The sequence below is a fragment of the Dromaius novaehollandiae genome, chromosome W (assembly GCF_036370855.1).
Source record: "Dromaius novaehollandiae isolate bDroNov1 chromosome W, bDroNov1.hap1, whole genome shotgun sequence".
NCBI classification, from domain to species: Eukaryota; Metazoa; Chordata; class Aves; order Casuariiformes; family Dromaiidae; genus Dromaius; species Dromaius novaehollandiae.
Window position 1 is genome coordinate 41615104 of NC_088130.1, and position 19457 is coordinate 41634560.

At 36.9% G+C, this 19457-nt stretch overlaps 1 protein-coding gene across 3 annotated transcripts in view; it reads left to right on the top strand.

The window, feature by feature from the left end:
* LOC112983671 (single-stranded DNA-binding protein 2) overlaps positions 1 to 12305 on the top strand; it is a 193678-nt gene extending 181373 nt beyond the window's left edge. For all 3 annotated transcript variants that reach the window (XM_064499882.1, XM_064499884.1, XM_064499883.1), the window contains 2 exons: positions 3183 to 3281; positions 6106 to 12305. In XM_064499882.1, the coding sequence (XP_064355952.1) occupies positions 3183 to 3281; positions 6106 to 6135 (129 nt within the window). In that variant the 3' untranslated portion in view covers positions 6136 to 12305. The remainder of the gene's footprint in view (positions 1 to 3182; positions 3282 to 6105) is intronic.
* The last annotated feature ends 7152 nt before the right edge of the window (positions 12306 to 19457 follow it).

Here is a 19457-nt window from a genome sequence, read left to right on the forward strand (position 1 = left end):
TCTTAGCTTGTCACTAAAATTATTTTTTAAAACCTGTATTCAACCCACTGATATTAAGCATCAGCATATGTGCCTACTACGAATATCAGGAACTCTAAAACCTGGATCCAAAAATTTACCTAGAAGTCTTGTAATTTGTTAGCCTTAATAAGTATATCATGGAAATCACATTTGATGCAAATCTTTTTCAAATAATTAAAAGAAAAGTGATGTTTACTTGGGCAGTAACAGTATTGTGTTGTTATACCATTATATACAATGGCTTTTAAATACTTTTTTCTGAGTAGCACTCTGCCCAGTATGCAGCCTTCATTGATGCTGGTAGGAGTGTTTGGGCAGAGTTTTGCATATAGCATTGGCAATTTCAGGTAGGTAACAGTACCTGAAGTAGTATAACCTGAGTACCTAATAGTTTTGAAACTTGACTGGAAAAGTTCTGCATGCAAGGAATAGCAGATTTCTGGGGTTTGATGCATGCAAAATTAACATGTGGCTGTCTTTCAATTTTGTACAGTTACCAGGATTGTACTTCCTCAGTCTCCCTTTATACATCACCAGCTAGTTGTGCAACTGGCTTTTTCACAAGTAGATTTTCAGATTACTAGTTAATGTGGCACAAATCGTTCACTGGAATTACCACAGTTTGGGGCATGTGGTGCTAGACACTCAAAGGCAGGCACAGGATCTTGATGGAGTAAAATACACGTTAAGAGGAGCTGATCACCTATCCCCGTGAGATGTAGAAAATTAATCCAGTCTTGGTAGAATCAGTACAGCTAACAGAATTTGTAGCTACATTTTCCAGAGGAGATTTTAATTTAATTGGCAGAATGGCAAAACATGAAGTTTTTATGAAATGGATTGAGATGGGGGAGTAAATGAACTGAAATTATGCATATTAAATAAACATTAATAACCAGTGTTTCTTGCAGTGCACATGGAATTTGTGCAGTCATCGAAGAAATACTTGCTCTGAAAAAACTCAGCTAGTGCTACAATGCTAGACCCCATACTGACCATAAAAGCAGCCCAGGGGAGTTGCTATAAAAGTGTTTATGTTTGGAATTTGAACCTTTGGGGTGCCACACTGTAGCAATTGCAGAATTTCAAAGCTTAGTACTACACAGAGCAAGATAAAATAGGGGTAAATCCCCAAGGAATGAAAAAAAAGTGTGGGACTATCATATAAAATAACTGTGACAAGGCCTTAGTGGTTTTTAAACTATATTATGTATTTGTAGATTTTCAGGCCAGAAGGGACTGATGTGATTGTCTAGTATAACTTCCTGCATAACACAGGCAACAGGACTTCCCTGAATTAATTCCTGCTTCAGGTACAATAGCTGTGGTTGAACTAAAGCAACCTGTCAGCCTTTTCCAAGTTGTGGATAAATATTTGCTATACTAACTTTGTTGTACAACAAACTTAATTTTCTGATGTTAATTAGCTACTTAAGTCTTTTAGTTGTCTTCGATGGACCCCTCACATGTTTTGCAGTGATTCATGGAGATCTGAGGATCACAGTTTGAAAACCAGTGAACTAGACTGTGAAGAAAACCAAAGGGTTAAGGCAGGGATCTTGACCCTACTCTATAAGCTGTGTCTCAGGTGCTAATTAAAACCAGTTATGCCTGCGTGGGCAGGATTACATAAGTCTACATTAATTACATAAGTCTACATTTCATCTATACTTGAAAATAAATACATCAAGCTGAACCCAGAAACATACTTGCTAATTCCAATGAAAATGGTGATCTTGCTTTGGGGGAATATGGTCAAAGCTTAACAGCAGCCTTTCAGTATCCGTGCAAAATTCTTCACTCAAAGTTTGCCCTCTTGCAGCCTTAGTTGTTGTAAGTGAAGACAGCATGCATTTATTTTCTAAGGGCAGTATATTTGTTTTTTTAAGAAGCTTCATAAATCTCATATACTAACAGAAATACTGTGTTAGCATTGTAATTGAGAATTAACATAAGAAAAAGAGAACAAATTGACTTATGGTTCTTACAGCTGTTATCATTTGATCTCTGATCAAAAGTACTGCTTTGAGGTGCATTTTGTTAGCTTCTATATGATGATACTAGGTTTGTGTTAAGTTTATTATGACATATCAAACTTTAAGCCTGCTGCATTTGTATATGTAAAGTCTCAACAGCAATATTATGTTTAAATTTTCTGGATTAAAAAAATTCAAGGGAAGAACTGTGGTAGACGTAGTAAATGTTTTAGATGAAGTTCACGATTTCACCCCTCCCCTTCCCTGACTGTTCCTTTTGCATTACAAAACTTACATTAATAGGAGTCTAACACTGATGGAAAGGGAATTATCCATGCTCCAGGCATGGTAGGGTACCACAAATCAATTTTGTAAACACACTTAACTAATTATAGTGTCTACAATAATCATGTATTAGTTGTTGACTCTGAGGATTTTCTGGGACACTTACCTGATTTTGCACTTTCTGTAAATAACTGAATCTTGAAAATATTTTCTGAATGTTGTAGATTAAGACCCTATCACATTTTGCTCTGTGCAAGCAAATAGCAAAAGCACAGCTCCTGCCTGAAGTATTTGCAAGCCCAATCCAGTGGCTGGCTGCTATTCAGGCATCTTTTATCTAAAACTTTGTTAACTCTTTTTATCTATAAATTCTGTGTATAACTGCTCTTGGTGAATTAGCAACTCAAAATTTGAACTAGAAGCTATTTCAACAAACCAGACACCATGAACAAAGACCCCAAATACAAGCCTTGATCTGCAAAGTTCTACGTGGCGGGGATCTGTCCACATGTCTACCTTTAAGTACGTAATCTGGGCTCACATATATCAAGATACATGCTTGTGGTCTTCACTGAATTTGACTGTAGTGATTTAATGTAGTTAGAGAGCTAACTCTTATTCCTACAAAGCCATTTGTAGTTTTTCCTGACTGCAGTAGGAGAAGATGCTGGCTGTAACCCAAAAGCAAGAATTAAAGGTAAATAGTTGTTACTTCAGGGGAGGAAACACAGGTTACAATTAGTAGCTGAAACACACAGAACTCTGCAGAGCCTTCTTTCATCTTCAGAAATCCCAAGGCATTGTATGGGCACACTCCGATGCTTTGACACACGTGATGAAGCTGGGAAAGGAACTAAAATCTTCAACACTTAATCTGTATTTTAAAATCTTGTTTAACAGAACTCTCCCAGTAATATGAGCATGAGTAATCAGCCTGGCACTCCCAGGGATGACGGTGAGATGGGTGGAAACTTCCTAAACCCTTTTCAGAGTGAGAGTGTAAGTATTTCTTTAAGCAGTTTTTTATTTGGCAAACCTTTAATCTCTGGATGTTTATTTAAAAAAGAAAAAGAACAAACAATTTGGTAGTATACCTTTATTGCAGTGCTTTGCCTTTTGTATTTTTTACTAGCTCCTAAAATTATGGTATTGATTCACTAAAAAATTGTGCCAAATACTGTTAGAAGTTGAGCTGTAATTGCAAAATGGGAGAGGTGTAGATTTACTGCAGAAACTCTTCTTCTGGATTAAGAGGTCAGTTGTCAGTGAAAGGTGTGAAGTAGTAATGATTGCTCCATACGTACTCAGTAATGCACAATGGGCAGTATCTGAGCAGCCCAGATATGCGTAGTTGGCGGATCTTTGCATTTGAGTGTTTCAACTTGTAGCTGCCCAGCTTTTGACTCCTGAACAAGACATTTTGCAGGATAAAAATGTCTTTTAGAATGGGATTCACACTGAAGTGTATAATTAGAGGTCCAGGAGATCTCATGTCGAGAAGATGCAGCATGCTCTTAGAACCAGAAAAAGCAAAGATGCCCTCTAGTGTTCATTATGGGACAAATGACGTTTTTAAAAAAGGACAATGTTTGAGGCAGCAAAGCATGGTATAAAATACATTACAGAACAAAACTAGTATTTTCATACTCTTGTGCCTGAAGTTGGGTTTCTAAATCCACATTTAGGTTCCTAAATAGAAGTGGCCCGATTTTTCAGAAGTGCTGAGTGACTTCAACACTTCTGTTCTTATTGGAATTCACTGCTCTCAGAAGTGAGTGCAACTCCATTAATTATGCCAGTGGCGAATTTTAGCTCAGAAATTATGAAGAATAAACAGTTTCTCTTAGATCACACCACAGTCAAATTGCATGGCAAATTTCATGGAAATCAGATTTATTTTTATTTTTGGTTTGCTTCTTAAACTAGTGAAAAGGAAGAGGGAGCATTTTTCTGCATGTTAGCTTTTTGTGTAGGGGCATGTGTTTAGATTGTTTGGAATATTGGAGAAAATTAGTTTGTACAAAGCAAAAAGATTGATGTTTCAGAATCTGCAATAAAGCAGTAACCACAAAACCTCCATTAAATGTGATCCTTGGTCATGGTAGTCCTTGACTCTCAGTTCAGCATACTTTATTTGTACTGAGGACAGACAGTCTGATTCTGATTGCAGGCAGGTTCACCAAACCAAACTCATTAAAAGAAGGGCATCAGTTGTACTCAAAAGACAATTAGTTTTCGCAGATACTTACTGGATTCTGGATGCTCCGAGGTGGTGTTTGCCTACCTGAATAAATCTGGGACCTAATTTTCTCAAAATTTTGCTATGCCTTCTGTGAACTTCTAGGTATCAGTTCCTCTCCAGCACAAGTCACATTTTAGTTTTTGAGAACTGTGTTGCTTTCTGATTCGTGTTTTCTTACTCGGCTACTTAGAGTAGGTGCTAATATGAAGTAATTTCTCGGGCAAATTTCTGATCCAGTTCACCAGGAGTTTTGCCTGGCATGGAGGGGGGAAAGAATTTGATTAATAATAAGTTAAAAAACACAGGTAAACACTGGTTTATCTGCACTGGATTGTCTTTACAGAACACAATATAAAAAATGTCACATATTCCTTATCCAAAGTGATTTCCCAGGAATTCATAACTTTGACTCTGATAAGGAAATAATTTGAACAGGTGCTTAATATTAAGCATTTAAGTTGATCTCCCTCATTGGCTAAAGATAAGCGTGTTATTGCTAGCTTTGCTGGCTCAGTATGAGAGGGTTCAGCACATGATGGGAGTCAGCCCTAAAGCAGACAAATTACCAGACACATGACATTGGGCAAAATGGATTTTACCCAGGTGGTCCATTCTATGTAGCTTATATGAGATAAAAGATCCATCTAATATGCTCTTTCTGAATATGCTTGGACACTTAGAAATGGCTGGCTCCAAACTCTAGCTTTGGCAGTTTTTTATTACATATCTGTTTTTTGCAAAGGCAGATTAATATCATTCTGTTTCTTGTATCAGTTTTCATTCCACTAATACTTTTTGTGTTTGAACATTTTCCTCTACTTAGAAGATTTCAGGCCAATTAAATATTTCTGCAGCCTGCAAGTTTCAGTTAAAATAAGAATTAAAATAATATAAATGTACATTGTGGTGTCCCATTGATTATTTGTAATGAAGTATTGCTAACTTGAGGGCAACTGTAGCTTGTTTAAGGGCTGCAGTTCAATTTGTGTTACAATAATAGTGTAATGTGGTGACCGGATTTTCAGTTCACATAAAGAAGAATGACCACTGATGCTTGATTCAGCTTGCTTCCCAAAATCTATAATACAGAATCTAAAACTAAGCCAAAAGCCTGATTTAATTCCAGCCAGATATATCTTCACTCCCTTTTTCCCATCAAAAAATAAAAAGCCCTCCAAAATAATTATGTGGTTCAAGTGACCATAAATGTAGCTGGTCAACTTGAGACTAGCTATTTGCGCAGCTAAATCCCCCCAGTAGTCAACACTGATGAGTAAAAGGTGAGAAAAGCATCAGTGAAATATTGATTCACCCCAATACCCAAGCTGCAGTACCCAGCACTGAAACTGAGCTCAAGTGAATTGATTTCATCACCAATAGCTGTATTTTTACGTAATGATAGAAGTATAATGGAAGTTATGATACCACAAATTGAACTACAGCCTTAGCACATGTGATAGTACAAATTAAGGAGAAAACTGAAATAGCATGTTGACATTTAAATTCACTGCTGTGGTCCAGAAGTGGTTTTAGTAACTTGGGAAAAAACTGTTGTTAAAATGTGGATTCCTCTTTTTTCAGTACTCCCCTAGCATGACAATGAGTGTGTGATCCGTTACCAAGTCTCCTAATGAAGACCACAGTGAGTTGGCCCTCTTCAGAGAGCTACTACAGAAGAAAATTATTCGTCCCAGTGTACAGTTTAACAAAAGGATCTCAGATACAATCAGACCCACCATTTTTTTTCTACCATCTCCCCAGTTTTGTCAAGAAAGTGGGTCCCAAACATGCTTGAGACAACTGTAAAGAGTGGCGTAACAGAACTGCCCAAGATGGAACTGCAAACAATTATCTGTGTATGTACATGTATGGGTTGGTGTATATGTGTGTGTGTGTGTGATATAGAAATACACACATACATATATAGGCCTGCAGGACATTGTAAAATATTATCACATGGCATCTTAAGTAGAAATGAGAAGTAGGGACTTCTATTCCATCTTTTTTTTCACGTTTACATTTTAATTATTAAAATTTGCTTTCCCTCTCCCCTCCTGAATTGTTTTATGTTGCATATATCACTGCTTTATAAGTTATTTTTTAAGGTGAACTCAAATGATAAATTCTTCTGATTTTGTAAATGTCTGCCATTATGGATAGGAATAAAATTGCTTATAAGAGCTTTCATTAACTTGTGTTTGATACCAGTTACCCTGTGAATCACAAACTGTACTGTCTCAAGAAATAGAAGAAAGCTCATCTTAATTTTTTGGAGAAATTTAATAATTCTCACCTAGTTTGGTGATTTTTTTTTTATACTTTGCCTTTAAAAAAGAAGCACTGAAGATTATTTTTCTTCTTTAATTGAAGCCTAATACCTGCAATATCTATTTTAAATGGAAGCCTGAATTTGATACAAGCTTCTCAGTTTATATAGAGTACTATAAGGTTACTGTAAGTGAGCTCCAGTTGCTGTAGAATCTAGCAATAAAGTGTCAGGGCTTCTTCTGCCCTTGGAAAAGAGTTTTCTATTTAGCATGATCTTCCATAGGGGTGGTAGTTAGTGGAAATACAGTAGAGTCCTTATTCCTGAAACCTCTTCTAACAATTTACCATTATGTTTCCCCTTTTTTATGATTCTCAGCTGAATCATAACAATCCGCAGTCCTGATTGTAAACAGCATCTCTCAAGCCCATGCAGAAAATCAGATCACCCTGGTATTTTGTATTTTTACTAGGTTTACCAGAATAACTCCCCCAAAACTTTCCAGTAAGCAGTCATTTCTGTGAACCAGAATGACTGTGTGAACATTTTATGACTACTAGCCTTGTGGAGGTCCTGTCTTTTGCCACAGATTGAAGAGAAACAAAGGTCTGAGCCATTTTATAAGGAGGTCAATGTATTGGACATGAAAGCTTGGGATAGAATCGAGAAAAGGCATATGGCCCTAAGAAAAGGCTTCTAGAAGCAGTCCCCGGTCTCCTCAAGCAAAGCTCGAAAACCCATATTACAGTAAATTTAGTTTCTAATGACTTGCAGCTCCCCCAAGAAAACGAAAGTTTGCAATTGTGTAGTGGTCAAAAGGTTGATGGTCAGCACTGTGAGTACAAAGTGACTGAACTAAAATTCATGCCACAGATAAACAGTAAAGTTCTTACCTTGGACTTTGCATACAAAAGAGCCACTTACATAGAGGAAACAGTTCTGAGATATGGTATGTCCATGCAGTCTAAGGAGATTTTTTTCATGAAATTGTGATGAAGAAGTTCATGTAATAGCTAATTGTGAAGGTAGATGCATGTAACTGGATATGTAAGGAGTACTACAATCTCCTCGCTCATTTTTATTTTTATATATAATATATATATATGAAAATAAAAAGATGTAATACTTTTATTCTCTTGTTAGGACTATTCAAAGAAGAAATTCTTGGAGACAGACACTTATTTAAAATTATGTTAGACTGTCGAAGATTTTGGTAACATTAATTTGTTAATAATAACTACTTTGATCAGTTGTAATCATAAACTAAATAGTCATTATATGGTTTTTTTTGACTTTGTTCCCAGTGATTATGAAGGTTGAATTCATTTGCCTATCGTTGGAAAACAGTTTGTTGCTGTCTCAAGACATGACAGAAGCCCCTACTATTGATTTGATTTATAAAAAGATAAAATCAGATCTCAGTTCCTGAGATCCTGGACTTGACTGTCGTCACTAATACCATTGGTTTCAGTGGCTATGTCTCCAGTACACTTCAGCTTCTTTCATGAATAATGCAAAGTTCAGGTGTCCTTGCAGTCTACATTTGGCATGTATGTTATCCTTGTTCATAGCCTTCTAAGAAGGACCTCAGGACTCTTTTCTGCCCAGTTTCAGTCATATGATGTCACTGCAACTGGACTAAGATAGATGAATATGTCTGGACTATGCATCAGGTGCTAAAGCCCATTCACACACCAGGTAAGTGTGCCCTTGAGTGAGCTCTTAAACTGTAAGTGTGTTTTGGGTCTGTTGTGTCCCTAAGGGAAAACCCTGCACTGTCCAAGCCAAGCCAGGGCACTCCTGCAGACATGTAGCATGGCCAGGGACCACGTGGCAACTGGCCTTCATGGCATCACTGAGGGCCCTCTTACATGACAGCCTGCATGCAGCCTCTGGAGCTTCTCACTCTGGCAAAATTAAGCAGAACTAGGGTTTAGTATCAACTAGAAATTGAAATTTTTTTCTTCTTGAATTTGACATCTGCAATAGTTTAGCTTCTAGGCACCTGTTAAGGAAAAAGTGTGACCATTAAATTAAAAACTGTGCAAATAGGAGTGCAGAAATAAGAGTCCCTTTAAATGAAACTGCCAACACATGTTGAATATTATTATCAAAATATGTTATCCTAATTTAAGTATTCCTTTCAGGTGCATAATTTTTCTTCTGTGATTCTTTTGAACTCCCCTCTATGTATTTTTTCTTACTGCCAGCATATCTTTGTTTCCCCTTTCCTTTTCAAAACATTTATATTAAATTAAACGTGGTTGCATTGATCTTGCAGCGTTAATCTCAGCAAAAATATTGCTGGCTTTAAAAGGAACAGTGTTGGGCCCTGCTTCTTGTAGGCTATCATTCTACACCCTGATATTGCAAGTTACTATATATGTCCAGCACTTTTCATACCTAGGTAGCCCCACAGACTCGTGGGATAAATATGTAAATGTTTGCAAAATCTTAGATTTGGGAGATCTGCTTGAATACTCAGTGCATATCTTATTATTAGAAATTTTATCAGATATAGGTATGCCTAATCACCTTGCTTTTTGTAGGGAATGAACCTGTGCTTACATACATCGGTAAAGTGATTTACATGCATGTTGGTAAGATCGGGTGATTATTAACCATACATAGGTTCTGCAGCTGAACCATAGAAAACAATCTTACATACTAAATACTGAACTTACTATGAGTATTCCTTTAGTTTTTAAATTTGTATAAAGCCTTTTGTTTGTTCATTTGTTTTCTTTCTTTTGCCTGTAAATCCTTACAGGATTTTTATCATATATAGGAGTATTAGTATGGAAAGAAAGATTATTTGCAAGCACTAAATTTTTACTCCCACTTGCGTTTCTATTGCACTAGGTATCAATGTGTAATGTAACTGCTATTTACTTCCATGCTTATGCAACAGCACTGTTGATAATATCAGAACTTGTCCAGCTCTGAGAAAAATATTAATGTAAGTGATGCAGAATAGTTTTTCCACAGTGGGCTTTTAGATAGATTTCTGTCTTTAATATAGAAATAAATAGATCATGATCCTCTAAATGGGTCTTTCAAGCAAATTTAAAGTAAGGCTTTTTAAAACAAGTGATAAAGTCTTAGAATAGCAGAAATAGCAGAATAATGGATCTCTCTTACTGTAAAAACTCTGGCAAAAATTCTGGCTTTGTAGAAATCAGCTGAAGTTCTGATACACTTCAATGAAACAAATATTTTACTTGCTGTATAAATCCATGAAAAGGAGTATTCATATCCAGATTTTATTTCCATATGTAAGTCTTGCAGAAGCAAGAACAGGGGGTAGGGCAAGCAAAAAGCTGTATGAATCACAGATAAAACATGTGGCCTGACATGTGCATTAAAAAAATACTTTGATATTTGTATATACAGGTTTCATTATTTTATTAATTGCTTGAGCATGTGGAAGAACTGCAGTTGAACACGGTGTTCTTCCCCCTTCATTGCAGAGTGAATTTGGTGCATGTGAAAAACATTGCAATAACCTTGAGTCTAGTCTTTGACACACCTTTCACTGTCCAGTGGACTGTGCATCAAGCTTGACTAGGAGTGACTGGCTTTTCAAAGTGACAGAACAGGTCAGCATCCAGATCAGTAAGTCGTCATTCAGTCTGCTGAATGCCACTATTGCCAATTTTTATTTAGAAGCTTTCTGATTAGATCCTAGACCACCTATGTATTATGTATTCAGATACAATAACAAGTCTCAGACTTAACAGCCTGCTCCCATTTTGATTTACAAAATATAAGGTTAAAAGCACCATATCCCATGACTAGTCACATGAAGACATCCAGCCATCACTCTCCCTTTAAAACACAACGGGAAGTATGTAGACTGATTATTTAATTTAAATAATTCAAATTAGGAAGTGAATGGAAGCTTGCTTCTTTATGGATAGCAATTTAGAATCTCTGCATCAGAAGGATAGCTTCTTGAACTGGCTAAAAATCATTTGAATTTTCCCCTGCTCTGTGGTTAGCAAATGAAATACTGCATGTAAAGAGGATTTGGAATTAGATGGGTAATTTAATGAGGGACCAGCTGTTACAATATTCAGTGTTGTACATTTTATTCTTTTTTCCATTACTATTTAAAATGAATTTTCAGCTGATAAATGTTGCATTGATTTCTATTTCTCAGATCAGTTAATTATTTTTAAGTATTATCTCCTGCTCCTAGACATCTCTGGTTCTTTGTTGTTGTTGTTGCTGAATATGGGCTGAATTCTTCAAGATTTGACCCTACACATTTGCATTTGGAGAATATCATAAAATAGAGTTTAATGATTAAAAAAGATCAGTATAGGTATTTTTCTTTAATTCACTATAAGGGATGGTACAGGGCTTCTGTTCCAAACAATCTTAGGTTTGGGTGGGCCCCATGGATGAGGATTTTGATAAAGCACGTCTTTCAAATAAAAACCAAAAAACTCCTACTACAGTGACAGCTCATTTCTCTTCAAACAAACTGATCACACTAAGGATCTAATTCAGGATTAAATGGTATGAAACAACTATAAAAATTCAGTGCACTCAAATATAAATGAGATAGATTTAAAATTTAAGTGTGCAGCTTCCTCTGCTTTCCAGACATTATTGGCTTGGTCCTGTAAACTGCTGTTCATACCAGTTGTCCTACTGAAATTTTGATGAAACCACTAGCATAAGGTCATTCTTTGCAGGATTTCACCCTGAACTGGACAAAACAGTGTATTTGAAGTGTGACTTCATTGGCAGATATATACACTAGACTGAAACACAAAAGGTGTGTTGAAATTTTAAAAATGATGTTTCAACCTGAAAAACAGAGGGAAAAAGTCGTAACTGATCTAAAATATTGCTTTGAATGCATGCATGCAGATTATCTGCCAGTGCTATCATCTTGGAAACAAATTACAGCAACAAATTAAGAGTACATCAATGGACCATCTACTCAGACAGCACATTGAAACACGTTCACGTTTGTTTGAAATAAAGCTTATACATGTTTAATTTTAAGCATATTTTAAGAACACGAGTAGGTTTTTTCAGAACAGTGGGACCGCTAATATGCTTGAACAGTGTTTGAGCATGGACAGTCTAGAAGCTCAAATTAAGTCTTCCCTAAACAGACATTTTCTTTTCTTTTCTTTTCTTTCATTTTTAAGATTTTACCAGTGCAGGAGCATGTTTATGTATTGATAGTATTGATATGTGGAACAGATTTGGCTTTCTTCTGTTTCTTATTTTGTTAGAGCATTGTTCACTATTACATGAACTATTTTTGTGAACTTGTCCTTCATCTTGTTTTAAATTGTGCAGTCATAATTTCCCTCAACATAGCTAATGGCATTGCAACCTTAGTCCAGACTTCTGTTTGGTCACTGTTCTTCATTTAAGCTTAAAATATGTAAGGAAGCCTCTCATGTAATGGGAAAACTTGCCATAAAAATGTATAAAGGTTTTCTTGGGTACATGTTTTCACATTTAATAAAAATACAATTTTCATTTATAATTTGAAATGGTCACTTTCTAGCCACTATTTAAGTTCTATGTGCAAAAGAAATTGAGAAAACAAATACCTTTTGGTCATTTGAATTCAGCATCATAAATATTTGCTGAAAGACATGCTTTTTGGGAGATCAGATCAAAACAAGATTTACTACTTCCTTGCTATGAATAGTACAACTGGACTTTATGTTGAAAGCTCCTTCCACATCCCAAAAAGTGGATTTCCTAACATCTGATACATATGACTTTATAAGAGCTCAGTTCACAAATAGTCTGATTTCATTCGTGTGCTCTGTGTTTTCGCTGTATCTAATGGACGATTCAGAGTGCCCCTTAGCTGTGCAAGAGTCCGCGCTTGTGTCTCACAGAGGCATAATTGAGTGGTCGGTCCAGCAGGCTTGTTGACGGAGTCTGGTAATGAAGTACTGGATAATATATCTGCAAAGTGCACCCAACTCTTCATTCAGTAACAAGATATTCTTACACTACATCACTATTCTCTTAAGAAGTTTTACAGTCTGCTTTCTTGCAGTTAGGTCTGGGGACTCCCCCAAGATTTTACAATGCCAGAACACGAGGCTTAATTTTACTGACAAAAATTCTGGCAGTATAGCGTTAGTTTTCATAGGGAATCGGCTGAAAACATGGGGTTTTTGAAAGACTGCACATCTTCTCAATCCCCTGGTGTACTCGAAAAGAAACCATACAATTTAAAAGTCTGGTCCATTACAGAGATATTTACAGTTCCTCAGTCTAGGAGGGAATTTTAACAGTAACCATGACCAAAACCATGTTTGTCCCTATTGACTGAAATCATCAATAATCATTTTAGATATGAACAATTTTTACTACAGAATGCTGCTCTGATCAGTGAGGAGCCAGATTATCAGCTGGATAAACTGGATATTTGTAGGCTTTATTTCTGTTGTTTAATCTTGGTGTTTTCTTCTCTCTCATTTGGATTTTCCCATTAATTGTACTATGCGAGATGCTTGCACAAAAATAAGAACAGTTTTCTCGGTAAACATACGAAAAGTTGTTCCCATCCATAAATAGAGTCTTACTATAGAGAATTTATTTCATTAGAGACATTGTGCATAATAACAAACACGGAGTGGCTGTGCAAGATCCTGAGAGTCCTCAATGTTAGAGATTAGGAAAGTTAGCATCTCAGAGGCTTATGCATTAGATGAGATGATTTGTAAATCGCATAAAATCACTTGAAACAAAAGCTGATATTTGCCATGCAGAATGGAAGAAAATAAAATTCAAATAAAGCATACTTAAGTTGAAGTAGAAATTTACTAAAGATATAATTTACAACGAGAATTTGAAAAGCATGTAATCAATGATAAGTTTGTTAGCAGCAGACAGCAACAAAACTGATGGCTACGATTCAGTAGCTACTCTCTTTTTTAAGGTGGAGGTGCAGCCTGCAGTCTTACACCCCAGCAGAGAGACTGCATGGGGGCTAGATTTCTTGCTGTAGAGAGAAGGTTACAGACAAGGGGCTGTAATATCCACAGGTTGCATCTTTTGCTACAGATGAGTAAAGTCCAAGTGCCCGTCCTGCTGACGTCAAAGACCATCTCCAATAAGAACACACAGCACATTGAATATTTTAGCAAAAGTGTTTTCTAAAACAGCAGCTACAAACATGACCTTCAAAACTGTTCCCAGCTCTGTTCTCATTTTCTAACTCCTAGTTTTTGTTTGATTTGCATTTACACTGATGGTTAAGGAAGAGTAATATAAATTCCTAAACAAGGCCTGAAATACAGACTTGAACAGTGGCATGAGCAAAGTGGAAGCTGGAGCTCTCTATTATTTGAGAATTAAGTAACATTTTTCTTTCAGGATAAAAATAAAACTGAATCCTTAGAAGAAACTTTTTTAGCCTTGTGGTGGCTATTAGAGAAATGTAAATCAAAATGCTGCATATGTCTAAAGGCCAGTTTGGAGGACTTTTTTGTGGCAAGTATCCCTGTGCAAAAATATTGCGGTGCATCTATTTTGTGCATGTTTGCCCAAAACCACAAAAACAAAAAAACTTTTTATGGCCTGCTATACATGCATCTGGCAAACAGTCATTTCTGGTGGGGAGAGGAGGAAGATTTGATAGTTGGTGGGTTATTGTATTTATCTGAATTACTTAAAGCATTGGTAACTATTGTCAACTTTGTTCACATTGCACAAGATATTCTGTGTAGAGATGTATTTTTTTTCTTTACTGCTGGCATTATAATTTCAGTGATCCATGCATATTCTGTAAATTCCTGTAGGTTTTGTGTAAGAAACCTTGTCACCACTGCTTAATACTGTAAATTCTTGTTTTGAAGCAAGGGGTGGCTTTTGATTGTACAGCCATGTGTATTATATACTACAATAATACTTGTTCTATCATCAAAACTTGCTGTTCACATATAGTTAAAGCCTTGCTAAGCACGCTTAGTGGTTTCAGAATTTATTTCAAACAGCAAATACATAAGCCATTTACAGGAATATTAAATCAACTGCAACAAGAGAATTCAACCCAGTTCATATCTTCTTGGAGAGCCTGGGGTTAGGTTTTAGTGGACAATAGGCAGCTGCAGTTTAGCACGTTCCATGACCCACTGTAGGGCGTGCAGTGTGTCCTTTCAGCCTACAAGGTGCCCGTGCAAGGCCTGACTCTGTGCAGGGAACTACACTAGAGGGAAGGTCTTCCTTCCGAGTGTCCCCAGCCCAAGGCAGGCTACAGGACCTCAGCAGCCTGTCTCAGAGAGATTTTCCAGCCTACAGGCTTCCTTGCACTAAGTAAGCGTAGCTGTACTAGCTTTTCCTCTGGTGTCTCTCTTTTGCACTTCTGTGTTGGTGCCAGAACAGAAACCCAACTCCGCGGTATGGAGGAGGTAAGGAAGCACTTTCTCTATATTGTGCCCTTGTCCCCAGCTCCCACAGGCTTTATGTGAGGCAATGTCTTTAGGAGAATTTCATTCTTTGTCTGTTTACTGAGAAAGGGAAAAAAAAACCAACTCTGAACTCCACCATTTATATTGCTGTTTTATGATATACGACAAAGACCTGAAAATATATATGTGTTCTTTGCTTGTTTCTGACATTAGAAACTCAAATCCTGTCTAGACCGAAAGACTTTATGACTGCAAAAGAGTAAAAAAGCTGGCAACACAACCTGAGAAAGTTGAAAGGCATTCTTACATAGATCATTTTAAATTGTGTTTTATTCGTTTTTGTTGATAGTTTAAATGACTAGGTTAACCTTTTGAATAAAGGCAGTCTTTGTTAGTGATTTCGCACCTTCACCCTCTCACATAAAACTTTGGGTACTTGCAATAAATATTCCTCACACCTCCAAGCCAGATTGTAGATAAATTCCTTGTATTGCTAAAGTCAAAAAAATGTTTCTATGGATTACTTCAGCCCTTTATGGAGAGCAACAGAGCGTAATCCCAATTAAAGAGAAGTATTCGCAGGTCACATTTGAACAATTAGGCAGGTATGTTTTAGACAAAGAATGACTTTCAACATTGTAAGTGGAACTAGTGTTCAAACTCCAGTCTTGAATTAAAGAAAACCTCAGTGATATTCCAAATTGGCAGGAATTAAATTTGTCAATATAAATATTAATGTAGAAAATATAAGAAATTTTGATACTGCCTCTGACCTTAAACATTAATATTGATAATACCAGGAGTCTTGTAAACTTTGTGTATTTCAGAACAGCTGTACCTCTCCTCAGAGAGTGCTTGATCTTTATTATTGACAGCTACTGCAAAGAGCCAATCCATGTCATACCAGAAGAGTTCAAAAGCATGGCAATGGAGAATTCCCCGGTCTCATAAATATGCAGCCATGTGTGTCTTCTGTTGGGATGAATAATCATTCCAACTGCAAACTTCTCCAGACCTTGTTTGTAACTTTTAAAAACACCCTCGTAAATCATTTCAGAAGGGCAGCAGTCTGTGTTGATGAGAGAGCCAACAAGCTGCCTGACAACGATCGCTTTCCAAATGACTTAGAGTCTTGCTTCGGCGTGTATTCATTCTCTTAGCTGCAGCCCTTGAAAGGAGTTGTACCATGAATACAACTTTACTTGAAGCCCTTTGACTGCATCAGAAAACAGACCTTCCACTGAAGGCTTCCCTTTCCTAAAAATCCTTTTTGAAATAATACAGCTGCTTCCCACGACAGTTGAAGTGCTGAGAGGTTTGGTGGTATTAGTTTTCTTGGACCAAAATACGGCTCTGATGTTGCATTTGTACATTGAGGAATCCTCCCCCACAGAAAGTGCCTCTGAAGGCCTGTGTAGCACAACTCCTGGGATTCTCTCTGTTCAAAGAAGCCTCCTTGTCTAAGGACCAAACATGGGAAATTCACATAAAGGTCACAAAATCAAGTTTCATTGTTTCATTTTGAAAAAGTTCCTGGCAAGACTGGAGAGTTGCAAAGACATGGATCATATGGGTCATTTACTACAAAGCGTATCTGTTTTGAAGCCTCAGATATTAATGTTATTACGGGATATGTTTTGTAATGATATTATCATAACCATTAGACCCTATTTGTTTGTATTCTATCCTGTGGCCTGATTCATCCTACCCTAACTTCAGCAGCCTTAAGATTAGCAGCCTAGGTTTCCTCAGCAAGTCACTGGGGGACAGAAAAAGATGCCTCCAGAAGATCATATTCTGGTATCAATGGCTCTCTCAGTTGATGAATCCTGCGTGGTTTTAAGGACCTAAAATTAGATGGGATGAATTCAAGGGTTTATGTTTAGCCTCACTTCCCTGTATACAAAAGTCTATTTTTTGGAGCCTCATAGGAGAATCGGCAAGAATAACACAACCTTTAAGAATCTGTGTGTGTGACTTCCAGATTTTCTGAATCCCTCAATCTAAAACATGAGATTTCTGCTCCATAGTTTGCTATTCTCTCCTTTACTTCCTTTTTTATAAACGGGTGTAACTTGAATTGACTTGTTTGAACATTTCTGGGAGGTTTACCCCTGCCTAGGAATTCTAGCCTTTATTTGTTAAATAGGCTCTCTCGCTCCTTGGCAGCACAAAGAGATCCATTCATTTAAAGCAGCATATGAAGAAACCATTGCATAGATGAATCAACACCAGCAATAGCATATGTTGCTCTTAAATTCAGCTATGAGGTCGTAACTAAGGTATTAATGTACATACTTTCTAGGGATGGCTAAACATTCCTTTCCTGAGAGCTGTGAAGAATAAATCTAGCAGCTCGTAATTTAGGTTTGTGAGAAATGGCAGTTTATGGCTTTTTGTGAGCTTCCTGTATATTATTTCACATCCTGGTTTGGAGATGAGGAAGTATCCAGTTTTAGATAGGCCAGCTCCTTGCAGACAGTGGTACTGTCTGGATGAGCCAACCCCATTTATAGCAGGTTCTACCTCAGGCTTGCACCCTGCACATACCTTGTTCTAGTTCAACTTGCTATCCTTCTTCATTAACTGTTGGTACCAAATCATAACAAGGATTGTACCAATTCTTGTTGCAAGCTGAGAAGCACCTGAGGTTAAAAAATACGAATGTTGTAATTTGCACCTTTTCACCTTCATAAAGTGTCCACATTCTCTCAGCTGGGCCTGAGACAGGCTGCCTCCATAGTTGCTGTGTTACTTCATCATGCAAGAGTAGGTGTAATTTTCTTTCGTGAGTCTGACAGCAGCAGTATTGTTATGTTTGCTTTATTTTCTGAGTTGTGACTCATTCGGTGATGAAAATGATAGGCATCTTGTGTAGCTATGGATAGAAAAATTGAGAAATGCTTTTTATGATATGCTAGTACAATCTTTGCTCTGCTCTGCTCAATACTTTAAGTGCTAAAATTCACCGAAGTACTATGTTCAAGAATTATCTTTGCAACGTCCTTGCATGAAAATGGGTGTGAATTTCCTGTTACTGTTTCTGGGTCTCAGTGGATTCTGGGCCAAAGGTAAAGCTGTTGCAATGGGCAAGATTGCCCTGGTAGCCACTTACTGACTACTTTTCAGATGCATAAAACCATTCTGTCTATTGGCTGGTGTTCTTCCAGTTGTCTTGGTAGATCACCATATTCTTGAATATCTTAATGGGCTTTGTCAGCCAACGGAGGAGAGGTGGACATGCTTACCACCCAGGAACTGCAGAAATGTAGCAATTAATCAATTATTTTCTCCAGCAATCATTTATTTTTAGTGCTTAACTTTCAATTAACATATTTTCCGATATTACTTTATCATTCAATATCTGGAGGTAGTTTGAGCAAAAATATATGAATATATATAATTTACAAGAAATATAGGCTTGTATTGTGCCTTTGTAATTCTCTTCAGCTTCAGTATCTATAAGCTACGAGCAGACAAACTTCTTCCCTCTTTTGGGATATACTTTGCTACCTAGTAACTGATGGCTTCATTAATACAGGATATTTGAGTCTTCTGGGGCTAATGTGTATATTTTCCCAGGTGAAAATGCCATAGTATTCTCCACCAGACATAAGCACAATGACATATCACTGCAGTGCATGCCTTCTTTTAGCTTCTCTCTCTCTCTACATATGATTGCATGTTGAAAATTTAGAAATGCTGCTGTATAAACTGCTACATTGTTTACCCAGTATAGGTGTTCATCTGCATCCCTTGTTTGTGCAAAACTCCCATTAACTTGAAGGTTATTCGTGGCTTGAAAGGGAGTTTTGGAAGCACAAAGGGTACAGGGAGCAACTCTTCAGTAGTTTACAGGCTGCTGTAAATTAATGTCTTTTCAGCAAAGAAATGTAGCATTTTAGCAGTGACTTCCTAGTGAAAACACTGAGCGTGCTTATCAGTTAAGATTCTAAGATAAAAGTGTCAGGCTGTGTAATTGTATCTCATCTAATTTTGACACTTAACCAATAATATTTAATGAGGTATGAATCTCAGTTGTATCTACATGTTTGATTATGATACAGCAACCAATGCAAAACTGAAAGGTGAACAGCCATGTTTTAGTATCACAGCTACACAAGAAATCACAGGTTTCAAGAGATTGTTTTTAAATTTTGTTTCACAATTTCTAAAACATTTTCACCACTGAAGTATTTTTCTATACAGTTACCTGAGGCTTGGCTTCCTTTCACCAACCAAAATAGTCTGTAGCCTTCTACACT